This window comes from Sceloporus occidentalis, unplaced genomic scaffold (assembly GCF_023333645.1).
Source record: "Sceloporus occidentalis isolate IW3139 unplaced genomic scaffold, rSceOcc1.0.p SCAF_34, whole genome shotgun sequence".
Classification (NCBI taxonomy): domain Eukaryota; kingdom Metazoa; phylum Chordata; class Lepidosauria; order Squamata; family Phrynosomatidae; genus Sceloporus; species Sceloporus occidentalis.
The window spans coordinates 686,200-711,234 of record NW_028317014.1 but is presented as its reverse complement, the minus strand read 5'-3'; the positions used below and the strand labels follow the sequence as shown (position 1 = coordinate 711,234).

Genomic DNA, 25,035 nt, shown 5'->3' with positions numbered 1-25,035 from the left:
TTGAAAAGTTGTCTTATTACTGTAACTCCCAATAAAATGGTCCAATCAGCAGAAACATTGGACATAGTTGTTGCTATGGTGATAAGACCTTGCACCAGAATCACATATTATTCAAACCCCCCTGACTATGCTTCCTTTGCTTTAACTGTGTTTTATTTATTATATGTTTATTATAACTCTCCTCTTTCTTTTTGGCAGGAGGCTGTGAGGACTGTTGAAGATGTCCGATAGTGTGGATATTGAAGAGAAACCTCCAGCTCCCCCTCTGAGAATGAACAGTAACAACCGCGATTCTTCAGCGTTGAATCATTGTTCAAAACCACTACCAATGGCGCCTGAAGAAAAAAACAAGAAAGCTAGACTGCGCTCCATTTTCCCAGGAGGAGGGGATAAAAGTAAAGTATCATTGTATGACAGTTGAAAAGGCACCGTGCATTCATCATTTCTGCATATTGGTGTATTAAATATATTTTTTGAGTTGCAATGACTTCCAGCCACATTTGTGGTTGACATGTCCACATGGTTTCAATGATAAAGCTGTCAACAATCGGTTTTCTAAGTTCTTTAAATGCTGTTCAACCTCATCAGTGCTGTTCAAAAGCCTATAGATTTGTTATTGCCCTCTTTTAAATTTTATAGCCAGGAAATATGTATTAAATAGTCTAGACACTAGTCTGGGGTTTACTAAAGAGTTCACAAAGACCTGAGGGATATTTTATTGTCCTAGTTTAACCCCTTAACGACAATTGCCGGTCCTGGCACGACACGGAAAAGCATGTGCTTTACGACAATTGACGTGCCAGGACCGGCACGTCTTTAAACGGGTGCAGAAAGCGATCTGTTTTCGCTTTCTGCACCCAAAAAACGTTGCTGAATGCCTCGACCTCGAGGCATTCAGCAACGCCGCTATCGGAACGAAGGGGCCATCTCTGGCCCCTCCACGGGGCGTCAACATCCGCCATACTTTGTATGGCGGCGGACGCCCGTATTAAAAGCGTTTAGGAGGCGATCGACGATCGTCTCCTAAACTTAAATGGTGTCGCTGGAATGCCTCGATCAGGAGGCATCCAGCGACACCAAACACTTACCTTTCGATGGGCTGTGACCGCTCCGGAGAGCGGTCACAGCCGCAGCTGCCGATGATCTTCGCCATCAAGCAAGATGGCCGCTGCCCTGTAACAGGAACAAACAAATTTTAAAAGTTCGCTAGACGGTCCAGACCATCTAGAGAACTTTGGCTCCACTTGCAGGTTGAATACAGGTACTGCATTCACCATGCAAGTCAATGGAAGCCAGCTTTCTAATCACAGTGTGATTAGTAAAAATAAATTAAAAAATAAAATAAAATTAATAATAATTAGAAAAAAAATAGTAAAAAACTAGTAAAATGTAAAAATCATTTCCCACTGATGTCACTATCAGGGGAACCTCCAAGTTGAAAAAAAATTTTAAAATTTTTTTTTAAAAAAGACAAAAAAAAAATATATATATATAAAAAATATATTTTTGTGAGCAAGTCCTAAAATTAGCATATTAGCTTAAAACAATTCTCGCATGGAAAGAGTTAAAATACTGGCATATTAAATGCCCGTGGGGTGTCTACTTTTAAAAAAGGTATGATTTGATGGGGTAAATTGAATTGGCCAGGTTCAACAACGTCCCAATTAACACCGGGGGAAGGATGGCCACACACCTAATTTCCAATTAGAAAAATGCACACGTACCAAATGTGGCCTTTTAGTTCCCACAAAAATGACACACCCATGCATGTGGGATATCACTGCACTCAGGAGATGTTGCTGAACACATTATGGGGTGTCGTGTGACAGCGGCATATACCAGGAGCTGTAAATTCATACATAAAGTAGGTGTGTGTGGGAAAAATACACACACAAAAATACTACTGCAAACTTTGAAAACATGCTGGTGGTAAAATGTGTGCATGCAAAGAGTTAAAATACCAGCATTTAAAATACCCTGTGGTGTCTAGTTTTGAAAAATATATGGTTTTGTTGGGCACACTGAAATGGCCCGGCTCAAAGATGTACCAAATAGGGCATGGGCAGTGGATCCCCAAATGCCAAAGTTCAACATTGAAAAATGCGCATGCCCCAAATATGCTGAACACATATTGGGGTGTTTTGTGATAGTGACATATACGAGAACTTTTTAATTCATACCTGAAGTAAAATGTGTGTGGAAAACCAAATGCAAAAAAATGACTACCACAAAGTTTGACAAAGACTGGTGGTAGATATGGTGCATGGAAAGAGTTAAAATACTAGCATTTGAAATACCCTGGGGTGTCTAGTTTTCAAAAATATATGGGTTTATTGGGCACACTGAAATGGCCCGGCTCAAAGATGTACCAAATGGGGCATAGGCAGTGGATCCCCAAATGCCAAAGTTCAACATTGAAAAATGCGCATGCCCCAAATGTGGCCCTTTTGCCCCCAAACAGCCAGGCAAAATCATTCATGTGAGGTATCGCTGTACTCAGGAGATGTTGCTGAACACATATTGGGGTGTTTTGTGATAGTGACATAAACGAGAACCTTTTAATTCATACCTGAAGTAAAATGTGTGTGACAAAACAAATGCAAAAAAATGACTACCACAAAGTTTGACAAAAACTGGTGGTAGATATGGTGCATGGAAATAGTTAAAATACTAGCATTTGGAATACCCTGGGCTGTCTAGTTTTCAAAAATATATGATTTGATGGGGTAAATTGCATTGGCCGGGTTCAAAGATACCCGAAATGGCACATGGGGGGAAGAATTACCAGATTTGGAAAAAATGGCTTTGAAATAGCAAAACGCTACCTGTACTTATTGCCCCATAATGGGTAGAAAAAAGCAAAAAAACATAAAAACATTGGGTATTTCTAAACTCAGGACAAATAGTAGAATCCATTTAGCAGGTTTTTTCATTACCTTTTATAGATGAGTAAAAGATTTTTCAACTAAAAGTTAGAAACAGTCATTTTTTTCTAAATTTTTCACCATATTTTATACTTTTTTTAGTAGTAAATAATATGATACAATCAAAACAATGTCATCTAAAGAAAGCCCTTCTTGTCCTGAAAAAAACAATATCTAATGTGTGTGGGTTCAGTAAACGGGAAAGAAGAAAATTACAGCTAAACACGAGCAGCGCAGAAATGTTAAAACGGCCATTGTCACGAAGGGTACAAAAAGTAAAATCAGCCTTTGTCACGAAGGGGTTAAGGACCTAGTTGCTAATAGGCCACCAAAGCACTAGCTATTACCTAATATTCCATGAGGAATAACGGCATGGATGGGCTGGAAGGTTCTTATCTGCTTTCAAATTCTATGTTTCTGCTCTTCTACATCACTTAGTAAGTATTGCTACCTGTGGCGCATAGCCATTATACATTAAGCTGTATGAAGCTATCTGTATAACCAACTGGCTGGCTGGAACGTTATTCTGCTGTAGAATGTTTAAGCAATGCTAGTTTGGTTGGACACAATAGATTCTTAACCATGTTTTCTTAGATAATTAGCTCTCATAATTAGACTATATCGACTAAATAAGCATGAAGAATTAGAGCAGAGACATACATGTTCAGACTGTCTATAGAAAAACCAACACATTTATTACTTTTAATGATATTCCACAGTTCAATTTACGTACCTACTATGTTACCGGGCCCAACTTTAATATATATTATAGACATTACACCAAATGCTTTTTTAAAAACATCTAATTTTCTAGAAAACATAAAAAAACAACACATTTTTGTAGTTGTAGGTTTTAAGAGTAAAAAAAACAACCCTTAATCCAAAGGATTAATTAAATAATACACCACTCGGGAATAGTATAAATATTCACATTTTATTGTAATTTAACATTATTTTATGCACTTGTGTTAGTCTCTTCTCTCTGTGGATAAATGGGAATCCGTAGCTGCTGAATCCACATATAATAGGTATGATCAGGTATAAGGGGGGGACACCCAGCTGGTATTTCACTGTCAAACTAGAAATTAAATAGGTCTCTATATGCTGTAAGTATAACACTAACAAAGGTAACATCCATAGCCAGCTTTGGTAACAAATACGCAATAAGCAAGTACAACGTAAAATAATATTTTGTTGTAATATAAATAACTTGGAAATTATAATTTTGCAACGTTAAAGTACTAAGACTGTATATGTGAAACAGGTGGAGAAAGTTAAGGAGAGACTGTTCATAGAACTTATTGCAGCTAGGGCAGGTATGGCTGCACCTTTAATTACCATGATGTGGAACAGACTCTTAGAAAGGAAATAAGCTTAACATGGATCGCTCCAGACTAAGCAATGAAACACAGTCTCCTTCATATACCTTGTTATCTTGAAAATCATACCCACACATTTTAGCAATTTTGGGTATCTGCCAGTTGGTGTAATGTTACTGGGCTGCTTTTCATTATAGAAGTTTAGATTTCAGTCTGTAAGCACGTGTCACGAAATGTAAAGGAACCCAGAGGGAACAGACTACGAGTGGTCTATTTAACCACATCGGGGGATATTTATGGATCGCTGTGGAGCAGAGCAGTAAAGTTCCCTGTAATATGAAGTAAAATAAATAAGTCATACTTTTAACCCTTTACATATTTTATTTAATCTAATGTGCCTTCTCCAGCCTGATAAATGCTTAGCACCACCACAGCTTCTGGTCTTCAAAATGGCTTTTTCTTTGTCAACTATATATGTTTGCCAAGACTGGAAACTGTAAGTCTTGGTTCTTCTTACGCACAGATAAAGGGAGGAGAAAAGCAGTGGGGGCAGAAGCCTGAACCCCAAAAAGAACCCTTTAGTAAACTTTCTACAACAATTGTTTCTGGAAATATTTGAACTTACATGAAGAATAATGGCTTTGCTTAACAATATCCACTGCCTTTGGGCATATTAACCTATAGTTGGGGAAAAAAATACCGTACTGTCACAAGCAATGGCTCTGGACCTGGCTGAGACAGCGGGAGTGTGTGGAAGTGAAAGGGTTAATGACACCAAATGCCTGGTTACTATTCCCAGCAACCACAAAATTAAGCCCTGAAATCCCTCCTGCACCTCAGTACTGCAATTCGCTGCCAATACCAAGACTTCATATCTGGGTGTCTTAGGTTACCCCAAACACAACAGAATTACAGTCTAAAAGTAATCATCTTAATAATCACATGTATAATGAATGGGTCAACATCCGAATCCCCCGGGTCACTTGAGTGGGGTCCTGGCATGCCCCACTCCCTGCCCATTTCTCTTTTAACTATGCGTGTTTCCCGCGATGTCAGTGGGCAGTTCTGGCTGCGTTCCGCAAGGGTAGGCAGGATCTGGGTGGCTGAAGCCCACAGGTTCCCAGGTATGGTATCCACCAAAAGGATAAAACCTGGGTATCCTAAATATATACTCATATTGAACCTTCTAACAATACATAGACGCATTCTCCATATTTGATATTATGTTGCTGTCCCCTGGATGACCCCCCTCAGACAGGGCCGGCCCGACAATGGAGCCGAGTGGGGCAACCGCTCCAGGCAGCACTTTTGAAGGGGCGGCACTTTGCCGCCCCAAGCCCTTTTTTTTTTTTTAAAGCGAAAGAGAGAGAAAGGGGCGCCGAGTGGTATTCTCTTACCAAGCTGTCAGTACCCGCTCGGCGCCCCTCTCTCTCTCCTCTGCGGCGAGTCTTCCTGTTCGGTCTCGGTGCCGGCTTGTAATGCTGAGTGCCGGAAAAGATATATATACAAATGTACAAATGTATAATACGAGGCCTACCAAACAGGTGTAAGCATGCTGCAAAAACAGTGTATTGGCTGTACAATGTATACAAAAAACAAAAACTGTCTGCGCTTCTTACCCTAATATAGTTGGCAACAAATATATAAACATAATATAAATGAGAGGTTTTGGTTATATGAATTGGCCAAAGCATAATTAAGCTCACCCGCCACGTCAAGGCACACTCTCAATAGGGTGAGAACCTACGCTCACCTCCTACATAATGGACACACAAAGCAGTTTATACTGCTACCAAAACCTTATTAATTATGCTTTGGCCAATTCATATAACCAAAACCTCTCATTTATATTATGTTTATATATTTGTTGCCAACTATATTAGGGTAAGAAGCGCAGACAGTTTTTGTTTTTTTAATATATTTTAGTAGCCTATTATATAGCCTTTAGTGTCTACAAAGTGTTCTGAACTTCTGTTATAGTACACTATTCTATGCTAATGATCACTATGTTTATTTTTGATGAAGTAAACGAAAAATTACTACATTTGATCGGCAATATATTTTTGCAGAAGTAGCCTTTCTGCATAAATCACAAAAATGAATCCCTTCGCATACATATGAGGTTTTTTTTTACAGCTATGGAAATGTTTTCACAGACTGAATAAGACTAACCTAAAGGAGATGATTGGTAAAGATGAAGGAACTGTTAACATGCAAATGATGAATGAAGAACAAGTGATTTTAGATATACAGCTGAAGGGCAGCAGTAATTTGTTAATAAAAGTATTTTGGATTTCTTTCTACTTGTCTGTTGATGCCTTCTGGTTTGGAAGATCTGCATGGAGTATAGAAATTGCATGCAGATTTTGACAAAGCTCAGAAAAACACAACTTTTAGAAACTTCAGATTGGGAATGGATAGAATATTGTCATATTGTAGGAACTCAACTCAGCTATTTACATATAGAAACATAGAATTTGATGACAGATAAGAACCATTTGGCCCAAATAGTCTGCCTTTTATTCCTACTGCTAAAACCTTAATTGGTCCTTGGTCTTTTCTTATATTAAGGGTAGCCCTATGCCTACCATATGCATGCTTAAATTCTCGCACTGTGTTGACCTCTACCGCTTCTGTTCTGTTCAGGGATAGGCACAGTGTCCGTGGTAAGGTTTGTTAAGGTTTATAGACCATCATTAAATTGTCCACCACAGGCCCCAGTAAGTGTCCACCATGAACAATACTGGTGCATACCCCGTTTCCACTAATTTACCACCAGATAAGCGTTTATAAAATGATATTGTGTTAACCCTTTCACTTATGTTTGTCCTAACAGCATTATGACCCATCTGTTTTATCACATTAAGATTTAATAGGGGATAGAGTAAAATGTTGTAGTCTTTTTATTAAAACAAGTCTCTTTATAACAGGCACCATTCAGGCTCATGAGTACAAAGTATCATACCAATATCTCCCATCCTCTTTCCCCGTCAGACAATATGTGTTGTAGGCTTCATTTGTTAAAGATAAGTATTGTCCAAAGATAAAAATGTCCTTTATTTAAAATTCACACTTGAGAAATAATATCCATATGCAACTGCCCACAAATTGTTTTCTGCTACTTTTCCTATGGTTATTATCTGGCTAACTGGTAATTCCCATTTCACCATCAGCCAACAAGAAGAAAGAAAAGGAACGCCCAGAAATCTCTCTTCCTTCAGATTTTGAACACACCATCCACGTTGGCTTTGACGCTGTAACGGGAGAGTTCACTGTGAGTATCTGTACCGTACATAATAATAATGGTCCATTCAGGTTCATCCTTTTAGAAGCCATAGCAAATCTGTAAGGTAGTATTAGGTTGTAAACTGTGGTCCAATGGAGTCAACTCTGATAAATTACACATTTTACAGGAGAATAGAAAACAGCTGTAAGTGAGGGTTATAGGCTTACTCTAGAAGAGGATGCAGCTGAATAAGGATGGGGTATAACTGGTTTTTCCCAGGGGTAGTCCATGTCATCCCTTCTTGCTTCCTGATAGTAGAGGAACGAAATAAATAACTAGTATCCACAGAGATATTCAAGAGTGTTTTTATTCTTCCACACTAAAGTGGACTTATGCCCATATGTGATGTTTTGTAGTGCATAATGCCGAGTGTTATACTGAATCTCAGTGCAACGAGAATGATTTGGAAGTTTTGTTGATCAAAGGGCTAAAGCTGATTATTGGCACAAGTCATATATTGAAATACAGGTTTACAGAATAGCTTTTGGAAGAGCAAACCATATACAAATATTTCACACATGTATCCCAGCATGTGCGGATTTAATTTTACATCTGCTTAGTTTTAATACTTAGATCATATTGCTATACCTATCGAAGCGGAATGTCAACTAGAAAAAAACAAACTAAAATTATATTTTTGGTTCAACAATGTTTTTCCTATCCATAACAAGGTACCGTATTTGCCCGATTATAAGACGAGGTTTTTTCCAGAGCAAATGCTCTGAAAAATACCCCTCGTCTTATAATTGGGGTCGTCTTATAATCAGACCTCAAATAGGTCTGACTATGAGACTAAGATCCAGATCCCCCGCAGCGATGCAGGGGACCTGGATCTTCCGCCTGTGTTATCCCCCCCCCCCCCTTACCGGTGCTTCTGAGTCCCCGGTGCTTAGTCCGGGCAGCGTGTAGAGCTCTACGCGATTCACGTAGACAACTTCCGCTCAAGCGCGTAGAGCTCTACATTCTGCCCGGACTAAGCACCAGGGACTCAGAAGCACCGGTAAGTTTGGAGGAGGGAGAGGGAGGGAGTGTTAAATGGACGGGGGGGGGGGGGCATAAGCCATTTCTGGAGGCAGAGTGCTCTGTGAAATGCCTTTTAACCCCCTTAATGCCACTCTGCCTCCAGAAATGCCCTTTAACCCTCTATACGCCACTCTGCTTCCTGAAATGCCTTATACCTCCCTATATGCCACTCTGCCCCATAATATGCCTTTTAACCCCCTAAATGGCATATAGGGGTATACGGCAATTCTGGAGGCAGAGTGGCACATAGGGGGGGGTCAAAAGGCATATCATGGGGCACAGTGGCATATAGAGGGTTAAAAGGCGTATCATGGGGCACAGTGGCATTTAGAGGGTATAAGGCATTTCTGGGGCAGAGTGGCAAGCCTGGGGGCAGATGTGCCTAACTGGGGGGGCAGGTTGAAAAAAAAGAAATAAAAACAAAAACAACATATTTTTCTAAATCATAACTTTTATTAACAAACAATTGTTCACATAGTTTACATGAATTAACATTTACTGGTAAAACTTTTTTCCTATAGGGTCGTCTTATATTCAGGCTTTTTCTTTTTTTCATTAATTAATATTCAGATTTTGGGGGGTCGTCTTATAATCAGGGTCGTCTTATAATCGAGCAAATACGGTATCTTTTGTTAAAAAAATCTAACTAAAACATTGCTTCCATCAGCTGTTTTATTATGGTTATGAAGAACGCCTAAACTTGTGGTTGAGGGTTTAGAACAGTTCACATTGATTCACATGGCTTGCATCAGATGATAATAATGTCCTAAGAAAAATAAATATATATCACTGCTCTGTCACTTTCGCTTACAATTCTATTGTAGAATAAGTACATACAATTCTCAACATCTTACATATGAGTAGTACATAGAATTAAGGAGCTGAAGGATACATTATCCATTCACAACATGTAGTAAGTCAATCATTTTAAATGTTCTACTCATCCGCAGACTTTTCATTTAGTGAACACAACTCATACTGGTAACTTTTTTAAGTAGTTTTAGTTCAGACTTTGTAGATTCACAGATCCCTAAAAGTATAACTACTGGTACCAAACTTTACTGAAAGTGAAATATAAAGTAGTGGTAATTACTGTCTGTTTTTAACCTCTATGAACATTGTCAGTTCCTTGAATCTTACTTTTCATAGTTTTTCTGTGGGTTTTACAGTATTTTCCAGTTCCGCACATTGTTGAAATGCCTGGGTAAGAGCTGATTGCAATAAGGGTAACTTGTCAGAGCAAGCATTAAGTCAACTGCCACTTAACTCCGGTGGACCCCTAGGGCATTCTAGGCACCTTATCTAATTATATGGGGAATCTTTCTCTTCCATTAAAAAGGAAGCTTCATGAGATCTTTGAAGTTTGGGTAGTAACAAGAGTTGTTGGGTCTGCTGTAGGTAAAGTTGTTTACGATTAGCTAGTAATCATTTGAGAAGCTGTCCTCGCCAAAAATTCTGGGTGTCTCACACGTCGCTCTCCAACACTTTTTGTCCTCCTTGAACTATTAAAGTAATATGGTATGTTCAGTTTTCATTTCAAACAGTAGGTTTTAAAGCAACATTTTGACTTTACATCTGCCCTCAAGGAATTTCTGAACCTTTATGCTAAAACTGCAGTGGAGAACGTTTTACATGCAAACAGTTTTCAGATGTTGACTATTTTGTCATTCTCCTTTTCTCTCACATTTACTCTCTGTCTGGAAAGTTTGGAAGTGCCATGGGGATGTGTAACACTGTACGATATAATTTTCTTTCTATGTAAATGATTACACCAGTTACCATAACAGCTGTCTGCTCCTTTTGGTGACCTGTACATCATATTCAACCCTCTAACCCTCTTTCTTATCACTCCCCCTCCCGTGGCTGTCTTCTGTGTTTGCTACTAAATATGTTTAGAACCACTTCCGAATAAAAAGCTGCATGGGCTCCTGAGTTGGATTTTCAAAAGTTTATTTGTCGATTTATTTTTCTTTTGGCTTCACGTTACGCCACTGACCATCGCATGCCAAACACACATCTCTTCTTTTACTAACTAACCCTTGTACTAACTAAGCCTTGTAGTGTAATTTGGAGCAGACGACCACTTCTGCGCTACACATTTTTGGGGATTTCTCTCTGGGAAAGCATGCCATTGAGGTTTTAGTTTTTGGAAAATAAACTATTCAGTATAGACTTGTTTTGATATTCTATCAAACACTTTATAGATCCATAATCTTATAGACTGTTATGGACCAAAGAGTATAATCCCACTATTATTGATATTTTATATAACGCCAACAATTTACTTACAGAAGATAAATTCAAAAGGTATGACAAAACTAAAACTCACAGACTAAGACAAACCCATACATTAGATATAGACGGTCCTGCTTGTCGACCCTTTAATTAACATTCCATACGGTTGCATCAAGTGCTTTTAAGATGAATATGTGGGATTCGTAAAAGTATACCGATTACCAGTATCTGGTTTACTAAAGCAAGAAAAAGTGACAGAAATTGCTGATACTAGACTAAAATTTTCACTTTACCTTATATAAATGTTATTCTTGCAATAAACTGACATTAAGGTGGTATTATAGTGGTCCGTAATACCATATACTCATTACAGAGTGAAAATATAAATATTACTCTTTAAGGTCGGTTTGGTTATTAATCTGCTGTTTTATTAGACATTTCTGTCAGCGTAGCTGCTGATGAAGAGACTCGTGTGTGGTCATAGCTGTTAAGATGGGCCTGAGTAAAACTTCACATTTCAAAGCCATGCTGTTAAGTTTCGAAGTTGTGGCTAATTGCCAGCATATACAGAGTCCGTGGCCCAAACCCATTGGAGTATATATATATAAAAGGTGGATATTTTGTGTAGCCAGTTTACATAATTGGTTCATTTGGGAGACTTTTATCAAATTTACTAAGTCAAATTGAAGATATGAAATGATGCAAGTGGCATGTGTGTCATTTGGACAAACAAAATAGCTGGCAAACTGCTTCTTTTGAAGTTCACAACAAATTTGCAACTAATCTTGTATGATTAAATAGCGAAGGAAAATTCAATTGTAAATGTTAAAAGCTCTATTACAAATTGACAGGTTGCTGCTTATAATCTCCCAAATGAAGCGTATGTAAGGAGAGTAAAAACTTCTGATACAAGAGCAGCATCAGCTGCCTTTCTGCCTTCAGTAAATATACTCCATTGTGTATTTTTAGAATGGCAATTCCGCCGGTTTTCCAAAATCTGTTTTCCCTTAGCCTGCCACACACCAAACCCCCAAGAAACGTCATATATCTTTCACTTCACGCAGTCTTTTTTTCCCTCATCATCAAAACCATCTCCTCTCCAACGTTCTGAGTTGTCCCACATCCTGTTTTAACTTTTCTTTTCTTTCTTTATTTACGTCCATTGCAGCCAGATCTCTGTGGTTCACAGATGGGCACAGGGAAACTCCCAGAGGTGCGTCACAAAGGCCCAAAAAGAAGCTTTCATCAAAACATGCTTCTTTCAGATGTTAATAGCGTTTCAGCTACAAGTCCATATTTTTGTGCTGTAGACATGTTGCTTGGCTTATTTTTTTTATTATTTTCATTTATTTATTTTTGTCATTCAATCCAAAACTCCAGGGGCCCATGTCACTCATTAATCTGTGGTAGTTCTCTAGAATGCTGTCTGTTGTCTAAGCTGTGGAGAAAATGTCAAAAAACTATGTTTTTAGTGCACAAAGTATATTTTCCTGCTAACAGCTCTCAATGCCCACGGTACCCACAAATATTAAATTTGCTCCGAGATCCCAATCAAATTTAAAAAGTGCAGTTAGCCTTTTAAGGTATAGTTCCTAGGATCTAAACTATATTTATTTTAAAATAAATATTTCCATAAGCATAAAAATAAACAAAAAAAAGTGATGTGAAGGTGGCCATGTAAGCTCTATTTATACATTTATAAATATAATAACTATGTAAAAAAACCATTTCGTATATATATATATCTATATTTATATATATATATATATACATAATAAAATATATTCAATATCTATATGTCTAATAGATAGATTTGTGTATTTATATATATGTATATAGATATGATAGGATTAAAAATTTAAGACATAATCAATGAAGTTAATGTGATCGTACAGCATTTTTGAGCATACACTTGGAATAAAGAATGCACCTGTACCACAGTAAATGGTTAACCAAGATTTACAGACTTATAAATAGCAAATAGTTGTTTATAAGACTAATCTGTACCACGTTGACCAATAAAAGTGTTGGAATGGCCATAGGATGCCATTGCCTTTATGGCCGTAGTCTGCATGGTTTACATGACCTAGAGGGAGTTGTAAAAAGATCTGAAAGGCACTTTTATTTTCCATTTACTTCTCCCTTCTCTCTGAGAGCTGGCCTCAGAACTGAACAAAATTCATCTCCTCTATAAGCTGGCCTTACTTATAAAGCCATCCAGCAGTTCTCTTGTGGGGGTAGATATGTGTGGAGGAAACCGAAAACCCCACTATTAATCTATGTAGACTTCTATAAGTTCTATAATGAATCTCCATTGGCTAATACTGAATTTTTCCATACGCCGTGCTTACCTCTCATTACTGTGACACCTATAAGTTGAACGTTTATTATAGCTCATTATATACACTTTGCTGTTCACAACAATACAAGCAGTCTTGTTTTTGTCTGCACTTTGTCACCATAACCAAAACTAATCCTTTTGTCATATATCATGAAAGGTCAACGTTGATTTCAAGACATGTCTCATACACTTTTATCTTTCATAATTATATTTTTTTCTCCATTATTTTGGGATCCTGGTTTCAGTTGTGTAAATTCTTCATACCAAACCAAGGTCCCAGTCCAGCCTCTCCCTTGCTATTACTTCATAATATTGTGGGAAAGATTTGTACAGAATAGAACAAAGATGGTGTTTTTTTTAACTTTATACCCAACAGGGAATCCCAGAACAATGGGCAAGACTTCTCCAAACCTCAAACATCACCAAACTGGAGCAGAAAAAGAACCCTCAGGCTGTACTAGATGTCCTCAAATTCTATGATTCCAAAGAGACTGTGAACAACCAGAAGTACATGAGCTTTACATCTGGAGGTAAATTATATAACGGCCATATCATTTTTCTTCTAAATTACATCAGAAGAATGATCTAGCTAATGAAAGATTGGTAGGGGCACTCTATTGTGGATAATACCGTATCTTAGACTTAAACTGATTTATATCTGTTAACAGTGTATGATATTGTAAATTGACATTCTAGATTGTCCATGTTAAGTATTCTAAGTAGAACATAATAAAAGCCAAGTCTAAAAAGCTAATGTCTACATAAGGATATGGATGATCAGGGATAGGCTCCAATGTCTGCTGTTTAAGGATACATTTTTCACTTATCTTGTCCATTGAGATGCCAATTGAAACCCATTGTACAGCTTCACGGAATATGAAGTGCTATATAAAACAATAAGCAATTATTATCATAATTTCAGTATTAGTACCTTTGATCACATTTATGTATAAAGGGCAGGGAAAATGAGCTAAATGTGAACTCACAAATATAAAAAACATTTAAACTAGAACCTATATTAAATGCAACACATGGAACAAAAAACATTAAAAGCTGGGTTAACAGACATCCTTTTAATAAAGCTTTCAATGTTAATCACTCTTCTTACCCTACAGATAAAAGTGCGCATGGATACATAGCTGCCCACTCTTTGGTAAGTTAGCAATATTTCTGTATCTTATTTTGATAATAATGATTGTCCTAATATCAAGCCCAGGCTATTGGATTGGCTATATAAGCCAGTAAAGCGGATCCCTATGGAAGGAAAGCTTAGTGCCATAGCTGCGCCATTGCTTACAATCAGAGTGTCCTGTTATCAAGAATAGTAAATAGATTCTGTAGGTAGAAATGTTAAGTAATGGAATGCCAGGTTAGGAGGACTCTAAGCTAATTTTTGATTGATCAAAGAGTCCATGGATCTGTCCTCATAAGGGTCATATGTAGTTCTAGAAGGCAGCTGAGAAAAAATCTGGATTGCAAACAAGGTATTTAATTGTTACACAAACTAAGGGATGGAATAAGTGTTCCGCAAAATATATTCTGCTGAGGTGATGCAAAGTCACAAAGTGATGCGCTCAGCGGGAACATTTAATTGGCTTTTATGATGATTGCACCACTTTTACAACAGTTTTGCACTTGGGATGGTATGTAGCAATGCCATATATACAGCTACCGTGACCCACTGTTAGTATGTCTTACTAACAATTTCACTTTATTATCAGACATTAGCTTCTGGGGGTCACTGGACCAATGACTGTGCCCCATGTAGAAAAGTGGCACTGTTTAGACATGTTAGACTTCGAGTTACATAGCATTGTGATTCTGTGTGAATGGGAAAAATCATATTGTTGTGGCCTATATTTCAGTTTAAGATGAAAAAGAAGCAGAGATCAGTTAAACAGTAGGGGGCAAAATAGTTAGAGGAGCTCTGTGATTTGCAGGCAGTTGGAAGTACACTGGTAGCTGCCACTTTTTCCTCTGTCTGCGCGTAGTCACAGCAAGAAGCCCGAGAACAAACCACCTCATTCCCTCTTTGTTATCTGTGATGCTCCAGAATACAAAGACGGCATCAGAGCCTCCCCTCGCACCTCCTGTCTCAGAGGAAGAGGATGAGGAAGAAGAGGAAGAAGAAGATGACAATGAGCCCCCACCTGTCATCGCCCCACGCCCTGAGCATACAAAATCAGTGAGTATTATAAATACATATTTTAAACCAGGTTTTGCGGGTGGGAGATTCTACAGGGGTTATTCTAAAAGCAGCGTGCAGTTCACTCCCAGAAGTATCCATTTTCCTAACATATAGTAATTTAACTTGAGAACATGGAAAATGTACATTATGGCAGTGATTTCCAGCTTTTTATTGGGGAGAGTACCATTCAGTAATTTAGGCTTGGGTGCTGGAGTCCAGCGATGTAATACAGTCAGACAAAATTACTTCCATCTGATAGGTTGTCAGTTGCTTTAATCATGTTTTATAGAGTACGTCTTCTTCCCACAGATCTACACTCGGTCAGTCATTGAACCAATTGCTGTGCCAGCTCCAGCTAAAGAAGCCTCAACGTCCCCTGTGACTACTCAGCCGGAAAACTCAAGCACGAGCACTTTGTATAGGAATACCGACCGACAGCGCAAAAAATCAAAGATGACGGATGAAGAAATTCTGGAGAAACTCAGTATGTTTTACATTCACTTTTACCTATAAACTGAAAGCGATATTGTGGAAGGACGTGAATGCAGATCACCCCAGGGTGGGACAAAGGTTTGCCACCAAAGCAACATGTGAAAACTCTGGGTAAAAAAAAAGTAGGAGCAGGAAAAAAGGAATCGGAAATTGTCCGCTATTAGCCAGTTCTATAATAAGGGAAGTGGAAGATGAAAATTGGGAAAAGAGAAAATAACATGTTGGTTTAAGGCAATGTTTTTTTCCCAGTATTTCATTATATTATTGGAATAATAGTTGGCTCCTATCTTACAGTGATATGATTTTTGAAGTACAAAATGATGTCTTTATACCTCATTTATCCTTACTTCTCCAGGAAGCATTGTGAGTGTGGGAGACCCTAAAAAGAAATATACACGGTTTGAAAAGATCGGCCAAGGGTGAGTATGCACAGATTTTAAGAAAATTACATTATCTGTGGTCAAAAAAATATGTTGTGTGCCACTGTCACATTTAGAAGGATCCAGTTAGTTGTTTTTTTCTTTTTTCAGATGGTTCAGTTAAAAATAAAGCCCTGTCACGATGTTTAAATGTTATTCTTGAAAGTCTGAAAGACATATTACTGGGAATTTCATAGTTTTGTACATAAGAAAAATTGTTATTGGATATTGAATTGGATGCAATTTTCTCTATAAAAAGCACTTGATAAAGGACTACATAAAACATTTTTGATCCTTCTTAAAACTCTCAACAACTAAGTGTAGACGTTTTTGTATAAACATTTGTCTTGGGTGAATCTTGAAGCAATATTATTGAATAGACTTGTGCATTAGGATTTGTACGAATTGCAGAAATATGCAACTTTTGTTAAAACAAATCCCCAAAAATGAAATGACCCCAATTAAAAAATGAACAAAAAGCATTTTGTTGGTTCTTTAACTCACACACTCACCCACTCTCTCATTCATGCTCTATCACACTCTCATTCGCTCTCGGAATGCCTCTCTACCTTCTCTGCCAACCTCTTCTATATCCCTGTCTCAATGCCGTGCAGCTCTGCTTTTGATCTTGCATCTGCTTGTTCTTCTTTCTTCTATCTTCTGTCTTATTCCACTGCTCCAAAAAGTCTTAATTCTTTGTCCGTTTCTCAGTGGACAAGAGGACAACGACATGAACTTCTGCAAAATGGCAGAGCCTCCGGGCACACCATCTCCTTGTTCCTCCACTCAGGGGAGAGGATGTTCCCAGAAGCTCCTCCATTTTGCAGAAGCTCACCGAAGGTCATGTCCCTGTCCAGTTGTCCAAGAAGATGCAAGATAAGAAACGGATTCTGAGAGTGAGTGAATGAGGGTAAATGACAACAAATTTTGTATCAGTCTAGTATTGAAGGGCTGGTTAAAATATTGCTTTCAAATATGGGAGAGTTACCATTCTGAAAACAATTTGTTTCCTAAAGGAACTTTTTTGAGACTGAGTGCCCAATTTTCTGCATGAAACCAAGTTGCAGATCTCAAAGTCCCAAACAGCATGTTGGTGCCTGCCCCTAGTGTTTTCACCTAAAAACAGAACACACACACTTGGGCATAAACTCACACATGCACACACTCCCCTTTCTCTCTCCTCATTATCTCTTCTCTATATCTTTCTCTTTGCCTCTGTGTTTTCTTGCTTTATCTCCTCTTCCTCACTATCTACCTCTCCCTTTCTTAATTCCTGTGGTGGTAGCATGAGGTCTGTTCCTACAGACCTCTGTTTCAGTGCTCCGTCATATCTCACCGCTCCCCATCAATAGCCGGCACGCTTCATGAGGGGGCACTGAAACAGAGGTCTGTATGAACAGACCTCACACTCCCCTCTTCTGAGCCAATATAAAAAATTAACCAGTCGACAACCTGGCCGCGTACCACATCAGCTGCCTTGATGTGCCAGTCGTGGCACACATGCCATGGTCATGGAAGCAGAGATAACAAAAGGGACAATACATAGTGTATACATGCATAAATGCATCAATACACAGATATACAAACATGACTCCATCATATACCTTCATACAGAGACATCCCCAGGCTAATACACAATCACACAAATAAACACTGGCTGCCATACACATGGATCTAAGCTCCTACTTGCTCTTGACTGCTGGCTGCGAGGCATGAGACTGCTCAAGGGACTTTTTATTGGCCCAGTCCTGTCACATGACACAAAGTGAGACTCTCCCCCTCCCATCACTGATCATACTCCAGAAATTGAGCCTTTCTGTGTCTCTATGACTGCAGGAGCGGGATCCCATGGATCAAAGAGTTCCCACATCACCACCCACACTCGGTTACTGCTGTGTGGTGAAGGCAAATATATAAACGGCACAGCAGCAACTAGAGGCCCCTTGCCACTATTGGCACTTGCCAAATGCCCCTTTTGCTCCATTGTTAGCCCTGCCCTGCTGCCTATCCCCCGACTCTTATTCCAAAATCAAATCAATCAAGAGGCCGGGCTGCTTGTGGGTAATTTTTGAATCTGCAATGCCTTGTCCATTGACATACTAAATCTCATACTAAAAATATCTCAGAATCTTTACAAAATACATTCTTAAGATAAAGAGACTTAACCCTTTGTAGGGGAGCGGACTCATACAGTTATATGTAAGTACGCACATGTGACCAGAAGATAAAAGCATAAAAATGGTGGTGTCTGAGGAGGCAATCCGTATAATTATACGTTCATTATTTCCCGGTCAGTACTGCTTTCTTTGGACCATTGCAGCCCAGCTATCTTACAGTCTGGCCACAATTGCTGCATCATCCCACAGCAGACAAGTGGGTTATTATACATAGATTAATGCAGTATTTCTTGGCATGCTCCAGCAGGTAATGTGGTTTTGTGTGTGGGCCAAGATGTATATTTAGTACTGATCTTAAAGCATATTTGTGGAGTTTGATCCAAAAGGCTCTAAGAGCTGCAGAGACGTGTGCTGACAGGATGCAGCCCCAAAGTAGGAGAACATCATATGCAGGAGAGCACCATATCTCCCCAAATGCCTTCTTTTAGAAGGACAGACCCTCTTTGTGACCCATAGGCCCCCGTTCCTCTCTTTTAACCATGCCAGAGCTCAAACATTTTGGTATGAATCAGACGCAGAGCTCTAGGCGAAGGAAAGTCTCATTAATGAGTATTCCGACTGCTTATACACAATGACAGGTATTGTGCTTTGCAACTGTCTATTATAACAAAGGCCAAAAGAAAACTACTACATCCATGTACTGTGATGCAAAACACACGTTTTAAATGAGTTTGCTTTTTGTTCTAAGAAATGTTATTCTTTGAACGTTGTCCCTATTTGACCAAGTGTTATATTAGGGAATCCATTGCCCATCTCAGTTAACGTGTTCAAATTAAATCCAAGAAACCGTTCTTGATTCACTTAACCCATGTAGCCAACAGAACGTCTGATTCGTGTAACTTAAGAACTCGCTTGCCAGTAATGTCGCAGGAGATTAGGTTTTTTAGTCTATATAGACCCCGTGTCCACACATACACATGGCATGTCGTGTGACTATAACCAAATTTAAAAATAATTCATTGGAACACTTTTAGCCGAATCATTAAATGCACATGGTACTGTATCACGTGGCACCAAAATAAACCACAAATAGAACATCACTAGTCCTCATGTTTTAACTGTGGAAGCATTATGAAATTCTCATTCTCTAGCTGGGACACGCACAGTTAATGGGGTCCTGATGCCCCCAAGTGGTCAAATAGACAATAACATAATACAATTACAATTTATACATTTTAGGGCCTAAATATTTTTACAAATAATGTTATATTATGTTTGTAATTATGGCGTTTTAATCACTGATTAAAAAATGTTTGTTGTAGGTTTAAACAAATGAACGCGTATGTTTTGTGCATACTCTGTTGTCATCTGCAGCTTAACCTCTTTTTTTCTGAAAGCCTGTTTTATCTCTATTTCTAGGGCATCAGGGACCGTGTACACAGCAATAGACATTGCTACAGGACAAGAGGTATGATGAGGCTGCATCAGAACCCCATGATTTTGGTGTGATACCATAACATCACCATATATGAATACCACGTGTCAGACAATACCCAGCTGAATGCAGCACTCATACACATCAAAACGAAATATATCATTAAATTAATGAATCAAAGGCATAATCACTTGTCTTCATTCCATCCATGGATGACTGCTTCATCCCACTGGACAATTCTTGTTTTCGGCCCCACACCAGGATGTGCATTTTATGTGTGGACATTAAAAGTTGCTTAGATGTCAATGTTACCTGCATTATATGTCTTATCCATTTACCCTTTCATCGCTTGTGCAGCCTAGAACGTACTGGCCTCAATGCTCCTAGAGTTATTACTTTTTACTGCATATTCTTAAGCCCAGTGACCCAACACTCCACCTGGTTAATGCACGCAAGAGAGTACCTGAGCCATCCGGGGAAGAGACTCGTTCTCTTCTTTATGTGGTCACAGTCTGTGGCAGGAATAGTGTAAACCTAGATCTCTCCAATGAATATGGGGCACATGGCAGTGAAGGGATTTGTGTATTGCTATTATTTACTGCGAAGTATTCCCACTCCCCTTCTTTCTTTTACTGTTATTTTTCCAACATGCTCTTTTCTTCTTGTGTTTTGTTTAGGTAGCAATAAAGCAAATGAACCTGCAACAGCAGCCCAAAAAAGAATTAATTATTAATGAAATCTTGGTCATGAGGGAAAATAAAAATTCCAATATTGTGAATTATTTAGACAGGTGAGTTGATCTGCCTTGCTTGCGGTTTTCAATGAAATATAGCCCTGTGTGAAGGCAATCATGACACAGTATGAATGAATGAACATTAAGATCTATAGAGGACTAGGGGCGCCATGTGAGACAATCCTGATAAAAGCGTCAGCAGATACCTTTTCTTTAATTCTCCTATGATCGAGTGCAGTCAAGTTTATAGACTGCAAAATTGCACCAGTTTGACATATTTTCCAGCACTCATATCTAAAATTGTCCCCGCTAAAAGTTATCTTTGACAACCTAGTAAAATCGAGACTGCACCTCTGAAATGGAAATGGAAATATACCTAATAACTAAATAATAATTACTATTAATAGTAGTAGTATTATTACTAGTATTAGTATTATTATCAAATAGTTGGAAGGGTTACTTGTTCAATCATGTTCCTAAATATCCATACATTGCTGTAAAAAAATAAAGAGGTAAAATTATTTCATGTGATATTATGATCTGATTTGTTTTTGTGTTACCAGAACATTTCAGATATATTTTATTATTTATTTTTAAATAATATGAATGAATCAAAATAATGTAAATATATGTATTGAAGTGATTGAAACTGTACCCCAACCAGTCCCTAGAGGAATATGTGGCATCGTTACAGTTTTTTTTAGATGTCTCCTATTACAGTGATAACTCCCAGTCGGTTTGCCCATATTTATTATGTTTTTTTAGGAAAGTCTTGTTTGTGTTTTTATTTGTAGCTATCTGGTTGGGGATGAACTCTGGGTAGTGATGGAATATCTGGCCGGAGGTTCTCTGACAGATGTTGTTACAGAAACTTGCATGGATGAAGGACAGATCGCTGCGGTCTGTCGAGAGGTGAGTGTTGTTACCTGTGGAGTTTAAATATACCGTAAAATATGGGAAAATATAAGCAAGTGCTACTGAAATCACAAATTATTCGCTTTTTTTACACAGAGAATGGAATATTGTTTATCAAAAGAAAATCCAACGCCAACTAAAAAAAACTACACCAACTGGCTTCCCCATTCCTACTTTACATTGAAAAATGTAGATTCTCATGCCATAAAAAAAAAACATTTTGAACCACAAAATTCAACAAAATAAGGTTACTAGAACCACAGGATTTCTATATTCAGAATGAATGACTTCTACTGTAACATTACTGCTCGGAAACCTAGAATCATGTGCCTTTATGTATGATTCTCAATTTATATATATCAGTTTACAAGAAACCATATCACAAACATGATTATCACATTTCATGAACAGAACACAAAAACCTCAGTAAATATTCAGAGTTCAATTAGCAAACAGGCAATTGTACTTGTTAATCTCAGTTCCTACAATACCCATGTAAATACTATACATAATTTCTTTTTAATAAAGTTCGGACTAGGAGGTTGATCGATCTTCTATATGCGTGGAAGAAAGATAACATGCATTAATCTGTGTCCGTAGTGCAAACTTTTGGGTGAACTGTCCAACCTGTTGTCACCGTCACCGTTTCTTTATTTTTTTCTTCTTAGTGCCTACAAGCCCTGGACTTCTTACATTCAAATCAAGTGATTCACAGAGACATTAAAAGTGACAATATTCTCCTTGGGATGGATGGATCTGTAAAGCTAAGTAAGTATCCCGTTCCATTCTTGGGTGTAATAATGTGTATACAGTGTTAGTTTCGGACACCATGCCTTCATTAAACCTTTTGTTTAGAGGATCTAAATTCCACGTCAATATATTGTCTTTGGAAGCAACCGATGATAAAATTTATATTTTAATGTGGGTATTAGTTGTACACTTAGCTATTGCAACTGATTGAGAAATAGAAGTTGTAATCTGATTTTTTGTCTTTGTTTTTACAGCCGACTTTGGTTTCTGTGCTCAGATTACACCAGAACAGAGTAAAAGAAGCACTATGGTAGGAACGCCTTATTGGATGGCGCCCGAAGTGGTTACGAGGAAGGCCTATGGTCCTAAAGTTGACATCTGGTCACTAGGAATCATGGCAATTGAAATGGTTGAAGGAGAACCCCCTTATCTTAATGAGAATCCCCTCAGAGTAAGTGTTTAGAAACTATTTATTATCTGCCTGGGAAATAAGGATTTCATTAGTGTTGTCTGAAGAAATGCCCTTTGCTATAATATCCAATATGATTCAAAATAAATTATTGAATGAGACTTTTATATACAGGTTACACTATGAGTATAAAGTACAGTGATGTGTACGATATACAGTTTGGATCACTTTCCTCGCTCAAACACCACACTTGGCAATTCTAATAATGCCCTGCTTGTCCAATGAAATTAATCACTCAAAGTGTCAGGCTTGGTCATTGAGATTGAGGCATTCTGTTGTTTACCTCGGGCACTATGGTAAGAAGTCAGGGTGCTTTTCTAGGAGATTGGGCTAAGATAACACAGCTACAACACATACAAAGTCAACTTGATGGACAGCAGCTGTTAATAGTAACGACAGCCAAGTTTTGGCTAAAGAATTTGTGTAATGTTACTATGGCAACGACAGGTACAGTACAAGTACAAGTACAGCCACAACTGCTTCTCCATATACCCAATCCAATTATATAAATTATTTATTCACATTACTGAGATGATATTATTTGCTTGATGCGTTACATGGGTGGTCCATTCCTTGTTGCTGCCCCAAAGGGAAAAAGCTCACATTCAAAAGATAATTACTGAAGTCTTAAGTTACAAATCTAAAATCAATCCGCAGTCAAAAAATTTATTAAAATAACCAGACTACTGTAAACAGTTTGATTACATCTTAAATAAATATATAAAATAAAAAATATATATATATATTAGTACACAATTAATGGTGATCAGATAATGCTGGAGTTAATCACACTATATTCTAAGACATAAACATAAAGAAGCTGATAAATTAGATATTTGTGCTAATACATTCTGAGTAATAAAACAGCCTCAAACTGCCTCTCCAGGGTTTAGAGTCCATGGTACAATAACTATTTGGTGGATCTGGATCTGATACCTGTTAATTGCTGGATATTTTTTTACCAATATTGTGTATAATATACAAATTGTAGTTAATGCTACTTTATTTTGTACATGTGTGTAATATCAAGTTGCACGTCCAGTGTCCCAGAATATGGGGAGTTAACATTACAATTAAGCCGCTGAACCTGTAGTTGTGTCAAAAAAGGCAATATAATGTGAATTAAAGCTAAATGAAAACAACAAAAAGGCTACCATTTAAGTCGTAATGTTTGTGGCACTTATTGTTGATAAGAAGTGTGCCTGGCTCATAGACCGTATTGCTATGCTCAAAGTTTAATGTTTTGCAGATTTGGCTTTGGAGATTGGAGCTGACGGCTTTTGATGTGGGTAACTATTAGATTCATTACCCTAAAAAAAACGTTGTTTTCATTTGATGCAGGCTTTGTACCTGATAGCTACTAATGGGACTCCAGAACTGCAAAATCCTGAGAGGCTGTCGGCAGTGTTCCGAGATTTTCTCAACCGATGCTTGGAAATGGATGTGGACAGGAGAGGCTCCGCCAAGGAGCTCCTGCAGGTGAGAATAGCCAGGATGAGATGCACTAAACACGTTCTCTTTAAAACCATTATCTAGAATTTGTCATAGTTATGAAACAATATTTTACCATCAAAAAATTCAAAACCAAAACCCCTGCTTGGGAAAGAGGAGGGCGCTCCGCACTCCATCATTGCTTCTCGGAGTTATGATGTCCCATATTTTTTCAAATTCTGAAAATGGTTCTTTTTTGTAATCCAAAATTAAATGGTTTGAGGATTTGCACATACAAGAATCTTTTAAGTTAACCCACATATCTTAGTTGAGTAATGGTAGATTCTAGCATGTAGCCATGAAATGCAAATGGTCATAACCATTTTGTAGAAATGCAACATATGTAACTAAATCAAAACAACAAAAAAGCTACCATTTAAGCCGTAACGTTTGTGGCACTTATTGTTACTAAGAAGTGTGTCTGGGTTTTTCTTTGCTAAATATTCTAGAACATTCTGGTAGGGTGTGTGTGTAAAATGTAAAAGATAATACCATTATGCTCTTATGTTTTTGCAGCATCCATTTTTAAAACTAGCCAAACCACTTTCTAGTTTGACCCCACTCATCATCGCAGCGAAGGAAGCCATTAAGAACAGCAGCCGCTAGCCTCGTTGATCTCATGCTGTAGCCTGCACAGGAAAACACAGAACTCAGCGAATATCTGGAAAACCTCATCCGCTCACTCAGCAGGGTTAGTTAACTGACAGCAGGAGAGTCCGCAGCTACTGCCGAAAAAGACACAGCTCCTACCACAAAGCACCTACTCGAGTCTTCTTCCTGCCCTCTTGGATTCCCGGTTATACATTTCGTTTTCTAATTATGAAGGAGTCTTCATAAAAGCTTATCCTGTTTTGCAAACTGGTGCTGCACATTCTCACCCTGAACCCATACAGAAACT

At 38.1% G+C, this 25,035-nt stretch overlaps 1 protein-coding gene across 3 annotated transcripts; it reads left to right on the top strand.

Moving 5' to 3' along the window:
• The first annotated feature begins 220 nt into the window (after positions 1-220).
• Positions 221-24,743, top strand: LOC149298109 (serine/threonine-protein kinase PAK 3). Of its 3 annotated transcripts, none has more exons than XM_089487590.1 (15): positions 221-395; positions 7,417-7,517; positions 11,956-12,000; positions 13,505-13,658; positions 14,244-14,281; positions 15,182-15,313; positions 15,626-15,800; positions 16,164-16,227; positions 19,764-19,812; positions 20,457-20,569; positions 21,307-21,424; positions 22,096-22,195; positions 22,432-22,628; positions 23,988-24,125; positions 24,654-24,743. In XM_089487590.1, exons 1-15 carry the CDS (start codon positions 221-223, stop codon positions 24,741-24,743), a joined length of 1,689 nt encoding a protein of 562 aa, XP_089343716.1. The 3 variants fall into 3 exon arrangements, with proteins under 3 accessions (XP_089343716.1, XP_089343717.1, XP_089343718.1); XM_089487591.1 differs by lacking the exon at positions 11,956-12,000 and adding an exon at positions 10,258-10,287; XM_089487592.1 differs by lacking the exon at positions 11,956-12,000.
• The last annotated feature ends 292 nt before the right edge of the window (positions 24,744-25,035 follow it).

Bases quoted from the DNA above. Each gene is read 5' to 3' on its own strand.
- LOC149298109 (XM_089487590.1), top strand. From the start codon at position 221: ATGTCCGATAGTGTGGATATTGAAGAGAAACCTCCAGCTCCCCCTCTG. The intron at 15,801-16,163 runs GTATGTTTTACA...TTACTTCTCCAG, and splicing joins AGAAATTCTGGAGAAACTCA to GAAGCATTGTGAGTGTGGGA. The intron at 24,126-24,653 runs GTGAGAATAGCC...ATGTTTTTGCAG, and splicing joins CCGCCAAGGAGCTCCTGCAG to CATCCATTTTTAAAACTAGC.